Source organism: Chiloscyllium plagiosum, chromosome 22, assembly GCF_004010195.1.
Source record: "Chiloscyllium plagiosum isolate BGI_BamShark_2017 chromosome 22, ASM401019v2, whole genome shotgun sequence".
NCBI classification, from domain to species: domain Eukaryota; kingdom Metazoa; phylum Chordata; class Chondrichthyes; order Orectolobiformes; family Hemiscylliidae; genus Chiloscyllium; species Chiloscyllium plagiosum.
In genome coordinates this window covers 44,836,200-44,854,298 of record NC_057731.1, presented here as the reverse complement: position 1 = coordinate 44,854,298, position 18,099 = coordinate 44,836,200, and the positions used below count along the sequence as shown (strand labels likewise).

The 18,099-nt window shown below is 41.2% G+C and overlaps 1 protein-coding gene across 4 annotated transcripts in view; it reads right to left on the bottom strand.

Annotated features, from left to right (window-relative positions):
* The window catches only part of fbxw4 (F-box and WD repeat domain containing 4), a 144,487-nt gene that overhangs the window by 90,004 nt on the left and 36,384 nt on the right, over positions 1-18,099 (bottom strand). For all 4 annotated transcript variants that reach the window (XM_043712922.1, XM_043712924.1, XM_043712923.1 and 1 more), the window contains one exon: positions 17,643-17,737. In XM_043712922.1, coding sequence (XP_043568857.1) covers positions 17,643-17,737 — 95 coding nt within the window. The remainder of the gene's footprint in view (positions 1-17,642; positions 17,738-18,099) is intronic.

Here is an 18,099-nt window from a genome sequence, read left to right as displayed (position 1 = left end):
GTGTGCTGGACACAGACAGCATCAGAGCCAAGGGCAATTCCACGTTCACCCAGTGCATGTGCACTTCCAGCAGAAGTCACTCAATGGTTATTAACAGTGCCAGCTTGGTTGAATGCCTATTCTCTATGAGGGGGAATGAGACTGGCTTGTAGCACCAGCTCATTTTTGCTCTGTGTGACACACCTAGCTTTTTATTTAAACGTTAAAACTGGTGAACAGGGCTAAAAATAAGAAAGGCACTACCCAACTTCACTACCTTTTAACAGGGAAGCCAGTTATTGTTTTTTTTTTACAGCAAGGGTCTTATTCCCCTCAGAATTAATCAGTTTCTGGGTAAAGATTTACGACTGGTCTTTGCGCTGCTTTGTCGACCACTGAACCAGTGAGAAAGAGAAGCTGTTTTACATTAATTCCACGCTTCTACTTTGTGAGATGCCATTGCCAAATTATCTATTGGCAGGGCCATGATCAAAGGAGGGCAAAAAACAAAGAGCCAGTGCAGCGCAGAGAGAAAGTAACTACTAGCAGGCCCCTGGATTAAAAAAAAAACCCAACTGCTTTCTCAGTAAAGAAACAATGAAACATTCAAACTGAAGTGTCATTGCCTTTATCCATCCACTTGATGAAAAGGTTCAACACTTGACTGCCACTATCCACAACGTGCGCCTCCCCTGGCATAATATCCCAGTGGGATGTCTCTCTTTTGGTCATTTTTCATCAGCCTCACAACAAGCCCCACCTCCCCATCCTCAAATTCCATGGAGAGTTTGGGGTGGGGGTGGAGGGCAATACCTGACTACTGTTCTTCAACAGTTGGGAAGCTTCATCCTTTCATTGAGATGCCTTTTCTTGTCTTGCATTCTCCCTATCCTCGTTCCTGTTTCATGCTCTCTCTCCCTTTTCAAATACATGTTTACTCTTCGCCCTCTTCCATTGATATGACCCTCCACACATTATTCCTTACCATCTTTAAAACATTAATAAACAAATATTTTGCACTTCTAAAAGTACCTTAAAATGACTTCAGGACACCCCAAATTACCTTAAAGCCAATGATTTACTTTCAAAGTGCAGCCATTATTATAATGTAGAAAACAGCAGCAAATTATGCACAGCACAGTTCCACAAACATTCCACAGGGTTCTCCAGTATGCTAACGACCAAATGATCTGTTTTTATCTGACATATTGGTCAGCACAGCTGGGAGAACTTCTGTAGTTTTCTTCAAATAGTGAAGTAAAATCTTTTATATCCACCTGAGAAGGTAGTTTAATGCTTCATTTGATTGGTCTTTTAGAATACTTCAAGGCACTACTCTGTTTTATACACCTGAATCTTCGAACCTTTTCAGTACAAACACAATTTGTAGCAGAATAAATCCAAATATTTCCAAGCTAGCCACCATGTCTACAAGTTGGCTGCTCCTGGTAATGGTGATGGTGATGAGAGTTCACCTGGTTTCTGCACATGACAGCATTATTGTGAGTAAAGATGACAGCTCCCAGGATCCCCCAATGAGTCGCAAGTGTCCCACCATATCCCGCTGGCTGATCAGCACATCTCCATCGACTACTATGATATAAAAACATCTCACCAATGTCTGCAGGACTTTGCTGACTTAGACAAAAATGGCAGTTGCTCTGCAATGACAACAGTCCATGCAATTCAAAATAAGTTTATGTGAGAAATGTTTGGTAATGCTCTGATAAAGCAACTCTCATTTTCATTAATCTTCATCCCTCCATGAAGAAAGTATATCAGGTTATGACAGACATGGGCAAGATGGATAGAAAGCAGCTGTTAAGGTGAAAGATAGAATGGTTCAAGAGGATTTCAGGAATTTGATTTTCCCACAGAGGGTGATAGGAATCTGGAAAGCACTGTCTGTGAGGGTAGTTGAGGCAGGAAATCTCACAATCTTTAATAAGTATTTAGATGAGCACTTGAAATGGCATAACATTCAAGGCTATGGTACAATGCTGCAAAGTGGGACTAGTATAGACTTAGATAAACAAAACATTAACAGAAATTGCTGGACAAACTCAGGTCTGACAGCATCTGTGGACAGAAAGCAGAGGTAATGTCGAATCTAGTGACTGTTCCTCAGAACCTGTGCCTCCTTCCCTCAATGTAATGTAGATTTAGAGCAGTTATTGTCAGTGCAGACTCAATAGGCTGAAAGGCCTGTTCTATAAAATATGATTCTATGAACATACGGTCAGGAAATAAAGGACTAGTGTAAATCAGATTTCAAGAAATACTTCTTTATTCAGAGTGTGACCAACAGCTGTATTACATTTTTCCATTAATTCATAGGATGCAAGTGTACCAGTATCCTGGTTGGGCCATGAGAAAAAGTGTTGATGAGCTGTCTTCTTGAACCACTATAATCTGTGCGAATTATAAATTTCCCATAGCACATTTTCATTTATATCCAGCTCAAGTTCTACATCGATAAGGTTGATCTTTAACCATCTCTGTATTCACCTGGTACTTCACTCGTCACTTAATTGTACCACAGAAATACCAGTGATTCAAGAACGTGGCTACCACCACCTTTGCAAGGCAACAAGGTACTGAAATAAATGTCTACATCCAAACAGTGATGCCAATACAAACATCTCTAAATTTTCATCAATGATCAGTAATCCAGCACTACCCACAACCCCCTTTGCATCCTGTCAATGTCTCACTGGGTTAACACACTGTCTATCTGTGTCAGAGAGACCACAGGAGTTCTGGAGCCCTGCTCAATGCCCTGTTAACCATGAGCTGCTGGGGCAGCTACTGAGATGCTAAAATTAGACCATGTATTTAAAAAAAAAAGTTCACAGCTACTCAATCTTTCCTCATAAAAAGCTATATAGGAATAGCAATATTTTGGAATTCAGCTCACAGAAACTCCCTAAAATGAAGCAGAAAACCACCACATGGAGAAATTGAAGTGAACAGCTTAGTTACTTTAAAAGGAAAGTGGTTAAGTATATGAGAAAGAAAGGATTACAATTAATTGCAGACAGGGAGAGATGAAGGTGGAAGGTAGGGGCTTGTATGAAACACAAATATTGGCAAAAAAGCAGTTGGATCAAAAACGATTTTGCCAATTTTCTAAATATCTACTCTGTCCAGACTTCCCAAGGGTTTAAATAATTTGATCGGTTCTCCCTTTAGCCCCTTCTTTCACAATGAAAACAGTCCTAATTCTCTAATTCATCTTCATTACCAGAATTCCTCATCTCTGGAGATATTCCCATGAACCCCTTCTGTCTCCCTTCCAGTATCATCGAAGACATTCTTCCTAAAATGCAAAGCTCAGAAATGAATACAACACTGAAGCTAAACCAGTATCTTAAAAAGTTCAACATTATCTCTTTTTTCTTATATTGTTAATAAAGTCAGGTTTATTATCTGTTCTCTCAATTTTTGCAGTCTGTGCTATCCTCCTTACAGTTTATACGTTTCTCAAGTTTCATATCACCCACAAAGTCTGAGATCATGCCTTGCACAACAAGGTCTAAATCACTAATACAGATCAGGAAAAGCACGGGTTACAAAATTGATGACAGCACAAACAACTTCTAATAACCACCACTGGTCGCTTAACAAATTCTTTATCCATGGTGCTACTGTCCCTTTGCTCACAATTCCACTGAGGGGCTCTATAACAAACACTTTTTGGAAGTCCATTTGCACCACACCAATAGGACTGCTCTCATCAACACTCTGTTACCCCTAAGGAAAAAAAATTCAGTAGATTAGTTAAGCACTAATTGGCTTTTTGAAACCTATGTGGTTTAACTTAATTAACCCAATTTGTCTGGAAGATTTTCATACTGACAAAGACTGTTCTCTCATTGCTGGGCTTACTTTGGCAAGCATTTTGAATGAGGGAATGATGATGTTCACAATTCTCCAGTCCTCTGGAAGCATCCACTCTAAGTATGATTGAAAAATGAGGGCCAGTGTCTCTGCAATTTCAATTCTCACTTCCCTTGGTATTAAATGAATGCATGTCATCCAGTCCTGGTACCTTGTTGAATGCAGACAGTTAGTCTAAACCTCTGCTTGATCAATTGTAAACTCTTTAGTTACAAAATTACCTCTTTTTCTCCACAGTCTACGACAGATCATCTTCCTTGGTAGATAAATTTGGAAGGTATTCGATTAAGGCCTCACTGCCACTATGTATAAACCCCCTTTTTGGTCAGTAATCGGTCTCATTCCTCCTTTTACCACTTATAAAAGATTTTGGGATTCCCTTCTATGTTGGCTGCTTGTTTCTTTTCTTACTCCCTTTTCATTTCTCTTTGCTTTATTACCTTGTCTCTGAATATTCAGTCTGCATCTAAATTGTATTTTTTTAAACTGATCGCAGTTTTAAATACACTATTCATCAAATTTCTACCCTTTTTTTAACGAAGGAACTCTGGATTTGTTTGGCCTATATTTTGAAGGAATAGGTCGTGATTGTGCTCAAACTGTTTTCTTTCAAGTAGCCCATTCTTCAGCTATTGTTTATCCTGCAAATCTGTGATTCCAATTTATCTACCCAGATCCCCACTGAAGTTAACTTTCTCTTATTATACAGTCAAAGATGTACAGCACGGCAAGAGACCCTTTAGTTCGACTTGTCTATGCTGACCAGATATCCTAACCTAATCTAGTCCTATTTGCCAGGACTTGGCCCATATCCCTCTAAACCCTTCCTAATTACATACCCATCTAGATGCCTTTTAAATGCTGCAATTGTACCAGCCTCCACCACTTCCTCTGGCAGCGCATTCCATACACGTACCACCCACTGCGTGAAAAAGTTGCTCCTTAGATTGCTTTTAAATTTTTCCCTTCTCACCCTAAACCTATGCCCTCTATTTCTGGACTTCCTCACCCCTGGAAAAAGACCTTGTCTATTTATCCTATCCATGCCCCTCATGATTTTATAAATCTCCATAAGGTCACCTCTCAGCCTCCGACGGTCCAGAGAAAACAGCCCAGCCTATTCAGCCTCTCCCTATAGCTCAGACCCTCCAACCCTGGCAACATCCTTGTAAATCTTTTCTGAACCCTTTCAAGTTTCACAACATCTTTCTGATAGGAGGGAGACCAGAGTTGTACACAATATTCCAAAAGTGGCCTAACCAATGTCCTGTACAGCTGCAATATGACCTCCCAACTCATATTCTCAATGCTCTGTCTAATAAAGGAAAACATACCAAACACCTTCTTCACTATCTTATCTACCTGCGACTTCACTTTCCCTAGGGAAAAGCTGAAGTCAATATGAAACAGGGGGAAATCTCTCCACTGGTTGCAGTTACACCTAGTATCAAGGAAGACAGTTGTGGTTGTGAAGGCCAGTCAGCCCCAGAATTAATTCTAATAAGACCATCAGACTTTAGTAGGTCATTCATTCATTGATCCATCTGTCATTCAATGAGATCTTTGGTGATCTTAAAATTCTCAAAGCCACTTTCCTGCTTTTTCCTCATAATCCTGGCTTCCTTACCAATTAAAAATCTCAGCTTTCAATATAGTCAATGACCCCAGTTTCAACAGCCCTCTACAGTAAAGAATTCCACAGATTTCCTACCCTGAGAAGAAAGCTCTCCACATTTCTGTCCTAAGTGTGTGGCCCTTTATTCTGAGATTATGTTCTTTAGTCCTGGATTCTCCCACAAGGGGAAACAACCTTTCCATACATACCTGTTAAGTCCCCCAAGAATCTTGTATGTTTCAATAAGTTACCCCTCATTCTTTTATATTCCAACAGGTACAGGCCCAGCTCGGGGAGGTGGTGGCCTGGACGTATTGTCGCTAGAAACCCAGGTAACATTCTGGGGACCTGCATTCAAATCCTGCCATGACAGTCTTAAAAAACAAACCTGAGAATTAAGAGTTTAATGATGGCTATGAAACCATTGCTGATTGTCAGGAAAACCTCATCTAGTTTACTAATGTCCTTTAGGGAAGGAAACGGTCATGCTTACCTGGTCTGGACTCCAGACCACCAGCAATGTGGTTGACTCTGAACAGCCCTCTGGGCAATTAGGGATGGACAATAAATGCTGTCTACCCAGCAATACCCTCATCCAGTGATTAGATTTTTCTTCAACATCTGCTCAACCTCTCATCAGAAGACAGTCCCTCCATACGTGGCAACAGCCTAGTGAACTCTCTGGACTGCTTCCAATACCAGTATACCTTTTTTCAGATAAAGGACCCAAAACTATTCACAGTACTCCAGCTGTGTTCTGACTAATGCCTTGTATAAATTTAGCAAAACCTCCCTACTTTTATTCTCCATTTCTTTTAAAATAATGGCCAAAATTCATTTGCCTTCCCTATTATCCGCTGGACTTGGATGCTAGATTTTTGTGAATCATGCATGAGGATTTCCAAGTCACTCTGTAGCTTTGTGCAGTCTTTCTCCACTTAAATAATATTCAGCTTCTCTGTTTTTTCTGTCAAAGTGCATAACTCGACATTTCCCCACATTATATTCTATCTACCAGGTTTTTGTCTACTCGCTTAACAAATCTATATCCCTCTGTAGACACAGAGTCATCCTCACTACTTGCTTTCCCACCTAATTTTGTGCCATCTGCAAACTTGGCTATAGTAAATTCATCTTCCTCACCCAAGACATTAATACACCTTGAAAATAACAGTGGCCTCAGCATTGATCCCTGACACACCACGAGTTTTAACGGTTGCCATCCTGAAAATGCTTTCTTCATCCCAAATCTCAGTCTTCTATTAGTTAGCCAGTGCTCCATCCATACAATGGGTTCTGATGTTAAGTAGTCTAATGTGTAGTAACTTAACAATTAAGTGCCTTCTGAAAACCCAAATACATTACATTCACTACTTTACCTTTATCTACTCTTCTGTTACTCCCTCAAAAGAAGTCTAGTATATTTGTCAGGCATGATTTACACTTCATGAAGCCAAGCTGACTCTGCTTGGTCATAAGTATATTTCTAAATGCTCTTATATCACATCCTTTAGAACAGACTCTAACATTTTTCCAATAATAGATGTTAAGCTAACTGACTGAATTTCTGAAAATAACTACCTTATGACATCTAGCCTCATGCAACTTATAGTCATAACCTTTGGATCTCCAATGGATATGGACAAATTATAATCTTTACATTATTTTAAAGCCCTGAAACCAAATCTCCTTGAAGCCTATACATTAAAAAAAAATTAAAAACTACAGATATCTAAATCTATTGTGGTTATTAACTGCCTTAAACTGGTTATCCAGAGAATGACTGAGCATTTACAATTGCCTCTATATCACCCACTATAAGGAGACCAAACCTGCTTGTAGCATTCAAGATGAGGTTTAATCAAGCTCTTAAATAAAGGTTAGTATAGCATTTTTTTGTATTTGTGATATGATCAGCCAATCAATATATTGAAAGAAAAATCAACTAGTGTTCAGTTTCCTGACATGACTTCTACAAAAAATATATTTGAAAATAAAGAATACTCCAGTCAAATGACAGAGATGGCTTTAAAAGATGATGAAATGGTTTGAAGGGGTGGACATAAATAAGTTTTCACTTGCAGGGGAGGTCAAAAGTAGGAACCATGAAGATGGGAATCATTAATAAATCTAACAGGGAAATCAGGAGAATTTTCTTTGACAGATAGTGGTGGGATCATGAAATTCACTAGCATAGAAATTAGTCGAGGCAAACAGTATAAATGCATTTCAGGGAAAACTAGGTAAATACATAAGGGATATGGGAGTGGAAGGATAGCGCGATAGTGTGAGATGAAGCTCAAGTGGAGCATAAGCATCACAATTAATTAGTTGGGTAGAATGGCCTATATCTGACATTTAAATGCTGTGTGACCTGTGAAGGAACAAAACACATGGATACCAGTTAAAGACATAATTGGGTCACTCTCCACCAACCTGGTCAAACATTTTGCACTTACACTCTGTCAAGATTTACACCAGAGCCATACGGGGAGAATAGTGCCAAGTAAAGGATCAACTGAATGAGATGAGAAAACCACCACAATCAGTGCATAAGATAAAGCTAAAGCTTTCATAGCAATCTTCAACCAGAAGTGCCGAATGGATGATCCATCTCTGCCTCCTCTAGTGATCCTAGAATTTCAGATACCAGACGTCAGCCAATTTGATTTACTCCACATGATATCAAGATATGGCTGGAGACATTGGATATTACAAAGACTACAGTCCCTGACAATATTCGGCAATAGTACTGAAGACTTGTGCTCTAGAACTTGCTGTTCCCACAGCTGAGCTGTTCCAATACAGTTACAACACTGACATCTATACAGCAATGTGGAAAATTGCCCACGTATGTCCTGTATATAAAAAGCAGGACAAATCCAACCAAGCCAATTACGGCCCTATTAATCTACTCGCGATCCTGTAAAGTAATGAAAGCGGTCATCAACAGTGTTATCAAAAAGCTGCTCAGTGATGCCCAGTTTAGGTTCCACCAGGGCCACGCAGCTCCTGATCTCATTACAGCCTTCGTTCAAGCATGGACAAAAGAGCTGAATTCCAAAGGTGTGGTGAGAATGACAGCCCTTGACATCACAGCTACATTTCACCAGGTGTGGCATCAAGGAGCTCTAGCAAAGCTGGAATCAATGGCAATCAGGGGAAAACTCTCCGTTGGCTGTGATGAAGCTGTGAGCTTCATCTCACACTATCGACCTACCCTTCCACTCCTTTATCCCTTATCTGACACATAGCAAGATGGCTGTGGTTGTTGGAAATCAGATATCTCAGCTCCAGAACATCTCTGCAGGAGTTCCTCAAGTACTTTCCTCAGCGCAACTATCTTCAACTGTTTCAGCAATGACCTCCCTTCAGCATAAAGTCAGAAATAGAGATGTTCGCTAATGACTGCACGACGTTCAGCACCATTCGTAATTCCTCAAATACTAAAGCAATCCATGTTCAAATGCAACAAGATATGGACAATATCCAGGCTTGGGCTAACAAGTGGCAAGTAACATTCACATCATACAAATGCCAGGCAATAACCATCACCAGTTAGAGACAAGCTAGTCACCACCCTTTGACATTCAATGGTGTTACCATCACTGAATCCCTCACTATCATCCTGAGGGTTACCATTGACCAACACTCAAGTGGATTCACCACATAAACGTGGTGGCTACAACTGCAGATCAGAGGCTAGAAACTAGAGAAATTGAGGTTGTTGTCAAGAAAAAGAAGGAAGCAGGGATTGAGTGAATCCCTAGAAGAGTATAAAGGCAGTAAAAGTGTATTTATGAGGAAAATCAGGAAAGCAAAAAGGGACATGAGATAGCTTTGACAAATAGAGGATCCAAAGAGATCTATAAATACATTAAGGACAAAAGGGTGACTAGGGAAAGAATAGGGCTCCTTAAAGTTTAGCAAGACCGACCATGTGTGAAACTGCAGGAGATGGGGAAGATACTAAATGAGTATTTTGCATTAGTGTTTATGGTTGAAAAGGATAGGGAGGCTACAGAACTTGGGGAAATAAATAGTGATACCTTGAAAAATGTCCATATTATAGAGATGGTGCTGCACGTCTTAAACGCATAAAGGTGGATAAATCCCTGGGACCTGATCAGGTGTGCGCTAGAACTTTGTGGGAAGCTAGGGAGTGATCGCTGGGCCCTTCCTCAAATATGTATCATCAATAGTCCCAGGTAAGGGGTCGGTAAACTGGAGTTTGGCTAAAGTGGTCCCACTATTTAAGAAAGGTAGTAAGGAAAAGCAAGCGAACTATAGACTGGTGAGCCTGACATCAGAGGTGGGTAAGTTGTTGGAGGGGATCCTGAGTGACAGGATTTACATGTATTTGGGAAGGCAAGGGCTGATTAGGGATAGAAAACACGGCTTCGTGTGTGGGAAATTGGGTCTCACTAACTTGACTCAGTTTTTTGAAGAACTAATGAAGAGGGCTGATGAAGAACATGGTGGACATGATCTATATGGACTTCAGTAAGGTATTCAACAAGGTTCCACATGGTAGACTGGTTGGCAAGGTGAGATCACATGGAAGAGGGGGAACTAGCCATTTGGATACAGAACTGGCTCGAAGGTAGAAGACAGAGGATGGTGTTGGAAGGTTGCTTTTCAGACTGAAGGCCTGTGACCACCCTTGGTGCTGGGTCCACTGCTTTTCATCATTTATATAAATAATTTGGATGCAAACATAGGAGGTACAGTTATTTGCAGATGACATCAAAATTGGAGGTATAGCAGACGGCCAAGAAGATTTCCCTCATAGTACAACGGGATTGCGATCAGATGGGCCAATGGACTGATGAATGGCAGGTGGAGTTTAATTTAGATAAATATATGAGGTGCTGCATTTTGGAAAGGCAAATCAGGGCAGAACTCATACACTTAATGGTAAGGCCCTGGGAAGTGTTGCTGAACAAAGAGACCTTGGAGTGCAGGTTCATTGTTCCTTGAAAGTGGAGTCGCAGGGAGATGGGATAGTGAAGGCGGCATTTGGTATGCTTTCCTTTATTGGTCAGTGCATTGAGTACAGGCATTGGGAGATCACGTTGCACCTGTACAGGAGATAGTGTTCCAAAAGCAGCCTAACCAATGTTCATTTCTGGTCTCCCTGCTATAGGGTGTTGTGAAACTTGCAAGGGTTCAGAAAAAATTTACAAAGATGTTGCCAGGTTTGGAGAGTTTGAGCTATAGGGAGTGGCTGAATAGACTGAGGCTATTCTCCGTAGAGTCTCGGAAGCTGAGGGGTGACCTTAGAGAAGTTTATAAAATCATGAAGGGCATGGATAAGGTGAACAACCAAGGTCTTTTCCCTGGGGTACTGGAGTCCAGAACTAGAGGGCATAGTTTTAGGGTGAGGGGGGAAAGATTTAAAAGAAACCTAAGGGGCAACATTTTCACGCAGAGGGTGGTGTGTACTTGAATGCGCAGCCAGAGGAAGTGGTGAAGGCTGGTACAATTACAACATTTACAAGACATCTGGATTGGTATACGAATAGGAGGATTTAGAGGGAATTGACTAGTTTAATTTATGATATCTGGACAAGTTGGACCTAAAGGTCTGTTTCCATGCTGTATAGCTCTATGACTTTAAATACTGTGGCAAGTAACTCACCTCCTGACTCCCCAAAGCCTGTCCACCATCTATAAGGCACAAGTCAGGATTGTGATGGAATTCTCCCTATTTGCCTGGATGGGGGCACCTCCAACAAGAAGCTTGATCAGCTTGACATCCACAAGCATCCACCCCTTCCACCACCAAGCTCAGTAGCAGCAGTGTGTACTATGCCATTCTAGGTTGTGCTGCATGAAGATTCTAGGTTGTTCTGCAGAAATTTACGAAAGATCCTCAGTTAGCATCTTCCAAAGCTATGACCACTTTCACATAGAAAGACAAGACGTAGATATATGGGAACACCACCACCTGCAAGCTTCCCTCCGATAGATCACTGTTCCTTCACTGTTGCGGTATCAAAATCCCGGAATTCCATCCCTAATGTCATTGAGGGTTCGCCTACAGCAGGTGGACTGCAGCAGTTCAGGAAGGCAGCTCGTCACCAACTTGGGGGCAGCACGGTGGCTCAGTGGTTAGCACTGTTGCCTCACAGCGCCAGGGAGATGGGTTCAATTCCCGCCTCGGGCAACTGTCTGTGTGGAGTTTGCACATTCTCCCCGTGTCTGCGTGGGTTTCCTCCGGGTGCTCCGATTTCCTCCCACAGTCCAAAGATGTGCAGGTTAGGTGAATTGGCCATGCTAAATTGCCTTTAGCATTAGGTGCATTTTTCAGGGGTAAATGTAGGGGAATGGGTCTGGGTGGGTTACTCTTCAAAGGGTCAGTGTGGATTGTTGGTCGAAAGGCCTGTTTCCATACTGTAGGGAATCTAATCATCTAATCAACTTCTCAAGGGCAATGAGGTATGGGCAATAAATGCCCGCCCAGCCAGCAGTGCACACATCCCACAAATGAATAAAAACAGAACACTTCATGCAGCACAACCTAAAATGACAAAAAGCCTAAATTGTCAGCCTATGCTAAGGTAGTAATTCTTATTTTTCTACAATTTAGAACATTAGAACTGACCCTGAAATTCCTGGACCAATGCCAGGGACTTCATTGGGAATGATTCTGCAAGGAAAGGAAAGAGTAAAATAGCCATGAATTCTGACTACTCATTGTTGTTCCAAATGTTTGTGTTGGAGAGGGATACAGTAAAATGGGAAGCTTTCCAAAATTACAGGACTCAAAAAAAAAAGTGACCAACAACTGCTTCAAACTTGTGGCCAAAAAGCTATACTCACACAAGCATCAAGAATAATACCTAAACTCCAGTTGCAACACGGTCACCCATATGACGTATCATAAACACTCAGGTGATGTTCCATGGCTACTTGCTGAAGGAGGAAGAAGGGAAGAAACTACAAGGTAAGAGTCAGACGAAGTGAACGTTGAAGAGACAGGTTCACAGAGTAAGTGGGAACACAGCAAACCATACAAGCTAGAATATGCTCCTACCAGGCATCAGCGCCTTCAGCAGGACAGGAAAGAAAAATCACTCTTGCCAGCATCTCTGTGCCAGAGGCAGGCTTTATTGTCCTATTACACTCAGACTTACACTCAACAGGCAGACACCTTACATAACAAGACTGCACAGAATTTGAAAAGACATGCACTAAACAGAAAAGTAAACTAGTAAAAGATCAATCAGTAAAAGTGGTAACAAAAGCGGCCGACCTGTACGATTTGTTTGGAGAGCATTTTCCTTGGAATTAGGGCTGGAACAAAGGGCCATTTTTTAACCTTTGACCCCTCCCTGGCAAAACCTTCAAAACCCTCTAATTTCCCTCTTAACCCGTCACTGGCCTATTGTCTCTGTTGAAAAGCTCCCTCGGCAGCACGCAGCTCTCACTGCTGTGAAGTTATCTTTGAACTCTCGCTTTTGTTTATTACTCGGGCAGTTCTTAAAGGAGCAGCCACACACAAGGTTAGCAGAAAACCTGTCAAGAAGCTCAAATGTAACCAGGAAGTCAGTTTCTTACCAACCTACCCTACCAACTTCTCCAACCCCCTGCCACCACTTCCCTGCTCAACCCACTGACTTGCACACCCCAACTAGCTCCACATTTTTAGACTTTGGCCCAAGCGCATCAAGACACATTATCATCACGTCCTCCATTATCTTTCCAATTTAGCTAATTTTCACAAGAGTCAAGCTATTCAACTGCATTGGTATCACATCCAAGTACAACATTCACGCTTTTTGGAGCGAAGGGTGGTTGTCTAATGATCAAGAATGAGATTACCAGTTTATCTATCCCTTTAGTACCTGAAGCTATAGAGGGCAATGGAATTGTCCCTCCAGCACATCCACAAGCGTTGCCATTCCTGTCAGATGAAGTAACACAGTGTTAAGCAAATTAGGATGCCACATTTACGACTTGGTACAACATGACGTAATGAATATCTACACTCGGCCACATCACGGAGAATGACTCTGTAATTTGGATAGAATAATTCATATATTGAGGTCCCTCAAAGAACTAGGGAGCATTTTATGTCTCAGATAATTTTTTTACATGAGAGGTGAGCATAGAATATTAGAGGATGGAGGAGTTGAAGATAACAGGAAATTAATTTGACTTTATTCAAACAAAGGGGTAGGCCATTTAGAACAGAGTTGAGAAGAAACTTCTTCACCCAAAGTGGTGGAGGTATGGAATGCTCTGCCCCAGAAGGCAGTGGAGGCCAAGTCTCTGGATACTTTCAAGAAAGAGATGGATAGAGCTCTTCAAGATAGTGGAATGAGGGTTATGGGGATAAGGAAGGAACAGGATACTGATTGTGGATGACCAGCCATGATCATAATGAATGGTGGTGCTGGTTTGAAGGGCCTGAATGGCCCACTCCTGCACCTACTGTCTATTGTCTAAGACGATAAGTCATAGGATAAGATGCAGATGGATGCCAAGATGGCAGGCAGAAAAACAGAGTTTGGGACTGCCATGGGAGAGAGGAGCTGGGGGACCTATGGAAAAGGGGGATAGTGTACAAAACATGGGAAAGAGAGTGAAGGTGGTCGAGCTGGAGAGGCAGAAAAAGGAGCAATAAAGACATGAGAGAGAAAGAAAGAAAGCTCTGAAAATGAAGCTGTGTCAGTTAATACACCAGCTGATTCCCTCATTTTCTCATCCACCCTATTGGCAGAGGATGACTGATATTAACACACTAGCAGCTGTATCAGCCCCTAGGGACCACATCAGACTAACCATGGTCGTGGCAGTGTGGAGGCAGGTGAACTCTGGAAGGCATAATGTAATACTGTGGCCATGTGAAAAATAGTTCCACACTTGCATAGAGAGTAAAGATCAGAAGCAGGATTTCAGTCAGTCAATTAAGACCTGTGCTTAAAATTGCCAATGAAACCAATCAGAAATTCACGGGAGGCCAATAAGTGTGTTATGTTTGAAATTTTCATTTTGCATCATTCTCAAATGTCAGGTTGTTGGATTTATTCACACAAGAATGGACATGTTCATTTAGGAAAAAAACTTCTAACCTCCATCTTGACACCATTATCCAGGAAAACTTCAATTAACCCACGTACCACTGTAATGTGGAAAGGTGTCTGTTATCTGACAGGTCTTGCTTTGTTCAGCTCTAATATATCAACCATCATATTGAAGAATTAACGACCTGTTTAATCACTTCTGATACTGGTTCTGCGAGGAAGAGAAGCCAAGCCAGAGTGAAAAAAGATCAGAAAGACGTAAAGTGGCGCCGTACCTAATAAAATGGGTGAGTGACTCAAAGCAGCCAGCTGGGTGGCAGCTCACATCAAAAAGATTGCAGTCATCCAATAATGAATGGCACAATAAAAAGAACAGGCAGGGAAACAATGGCAAAATATTTTGACAGAGTAAGTGTGGAAGGAATAAAATGTCCAGAGACAAAGTGTGAAAGAGAGATTTAAAGAGATAGAGATTAAAAAAGCCAGTGAGAGAGAGAGAGAGAGGAGAGTGTGTGTGTGATGGTCAAAATCCAACAGCAAAGCACAGGGGGTTAAAGAGTTGCAAAGAATAAGAAAACATGTGAATGTGATGATACAAGACACGAGAAGTTAAAAGGGGGAAGATAAAATAGAGAAAACTGGGAAGAAAAGTGATGAAAGGTGGAGGAGAGAAGAGAAAGGGCACAAAACTAAATCAATGTCGAAATAATTTGCATACTGGATGGGGGACCAGCCAAGGCCAGTCTAGGAACAAGGAAAGCACAGGCACACGGACACCGAGAGTGAGTGGCGGGCACTCGCATGAAGGCAGGGAGCAAAGGGCGGGCACAGATGAGGACACAGTCACTAGACAAGATAACTATCCATGTTCTACAATCAGGTCGAGTTCAACTTCTCAGCATTTTGGAGACAGTGGGTTACTGCCGACACGAGCCAGCAGAGCAGGTGGTCAGATCAGTGTGTCATGAGAGCCCAGATTTACTGCTGGTAAGCAGGCACGGTTATCTTAGCGCACAGATTCTGTTTGGGACACTCCTTAATAAGGCTGACCGAGTGTGTACATCATTCTTCTTTCACCCATCACTCACCAGACAGGAAGATAGTAAGTGTCCACTTTACCAACATGTCAGTGAGGGCATATATTTTCAACAAATCTATTCCACTCTTCAAATAAAGGCAACATCCTTTGGTTCAGCTTGCACGGTTAAAAAGAGTAAATCTCTTTCTTTTTAAGTTAATTAATTCTTAAAAAGCTGGCAGTGTCCATCACAGAACATTCTGTAATTGTCACATCGAACAGTATTCCAACAGATGCAAATTCAGACTCCAATTTTTTTTCCCCATTTTGAATTACAGCTATATCACCAATCTACTGCTAGCATGGTGTCAAAACGTGACAACTCCCTATCTAATACCACTGTGGGTGTACCCATACCACACAGATGACACCAGCACCACCATTTTCCCAGGGAAAATTAGGTGCAAGCAATTAATGCTGGCCTCACAGAGATGCTGACACCCAATTAATGAATGTAGAAAGATGCAACTCCTTCAATTTTGGTGCCACTCAAAACTTTCACATGGAGAGTTTCAAAATGTTTCCTAACCAGAGATATTTCAAATAAAAGCAAACTACTGCAGATACTGGAAATCTGAAACAAACACAAAATGCCACAGTTACTCAGCAGGTTAGACAGCATCTGTGGCGAGAGAAACAGAGTTAAAATGGAGAGTCCACTATGACTCTTCTTCAGAGCTGAGATATTTCAGTTACATGGACAGACTACAGAAGCTAGGTTTGTTCTCCTTAGAGCAGAAATTAAGGAGAGATTTTGTTCTTATGTTCAACATTATGAAAGGATTTGATTGATTAGATAGGGAGAAAATGCTTTCATTGATAGGAGGGTCAACCCAGAGGTCACAGATTTTAGGATAATAGCTAATTCAAAAAGAGGAGAGATAGATTTTTTTCATCATGTAGCAAGTTATGATCTGGAATGCACAGCCTGAAAGAATGGTTGAAGCAGATACAATAATAACCTCCAAAAGAAAACTGGATATGTACTTTAAAAAGAAACAATTCCACTGCTCTAGGGACAAAGTGGGAAGAGTAGGGCAAATTGAATGGCTCTTTTAAAAAGCCCACACATGCAAGATGAGTTGAATGATACTGAGAGGAAGCCAGGTTCACAGTCAGGCTAAGTAACTCTCTTAGAAAACTGAGGTGTTATAGCTTCTCCACTACAATCTGTCCAACATTCATTATTTAAAAGAAATAAGAAAAAGGGAGAGGAAAGCTGTGACAAACTTATCTTCAAATGCGGAGGTGAACAGGGAGATAAGAATGAATATATCTTGTATTGTGTTTCAAACAAAGAGTGAGGGCTAGACAGTTTTCAGGTACAGCAGGTCAGAAAGTTGGAAGCAGGGCATCAACAGGCCATAGATTCAATCCACCTCCTACTTTAAAGTCAAGCATATCTTTAGATATATTATAGACACCTAAGCCAACAATAATATTAGAAATTACTTATGTAGTACACTGCAGTTACAGCAGAAATCTCAGTGGGAAACTAGATGCATTGCACATGCTCATAAATGGAAATTCTGCTCACAGAGTTAAAGTTTGGGCAAAAATATCAATTGTAACTTCTGGGAGAAGCTGAAACTCAGTTAAAACCCTGAAAGATTTAAAATATGAAGAAATGTACTATTTTTCAACTTTATGTAAGCCAGTTCTTAGGCACTAGAAACTTCAAGTGCTAAGGAAATAAATGACAGTTGATACATTTTCAGAAAGCATCTTCAACAATTTGAGAGAACGTAGCAGCCAGTACGTGGAATTAAATTTGAGGGCATTCATGGGCAAATTGGTTATAAATATTGGAATAAACATTTAGAATGGGATACAGTTGGTACTATAAAACAGTGACAAGAAAAAAAAATCACATTGCGCAAACAGAAAGTGTTGTGTGTGTGTCATTGCAAGATTTTTAATAAGACATAGCCATGCCAGGAAACATCCACAAAATTACGTTCTACCTTGTTCTGGAAAACAAGCACAGCACAGACCTTCTGAAACAAAATTGGAGGAAAAGAAGAACTTCCCACTTTACCTCAGAGTAGGGTTAATGGCCACTGACCAAACTCGATCTTCTGTCCTTATCTTGTGTAAACATTCTCCTAGCCGATTGGAGCACAGTGACCAAATCTGAATGAGATGAAGAGAGATGTTCATTACCAGTATTCTTAAATATAGTTAGCAAATGAAAAAAAACTCCTGTCTCTGCAGTGTCTAATTTCTTGTCCAACACTTTTTGTCCACAAATGCGAGGTGCTGCATTTTGGGAAAGCAAATCTTAGCAGGACTTATACACTTAATGGTAAGGTCCTAGGGAGTGTTGCTGAACAAAGAGACCTTGGAGTGCAGGTTCATAGCTCCTTGAAAGTGGAGTCGCAGGTAGACAGGATAGTGAAGGCGGCGTTTGGTATGCTTTCCTTTATTGGTTAGAGTATTGAGTACAGGAGTTGGGAGGTCATGTTGCGGATGTACAGGACATTGGTTAGGCCACT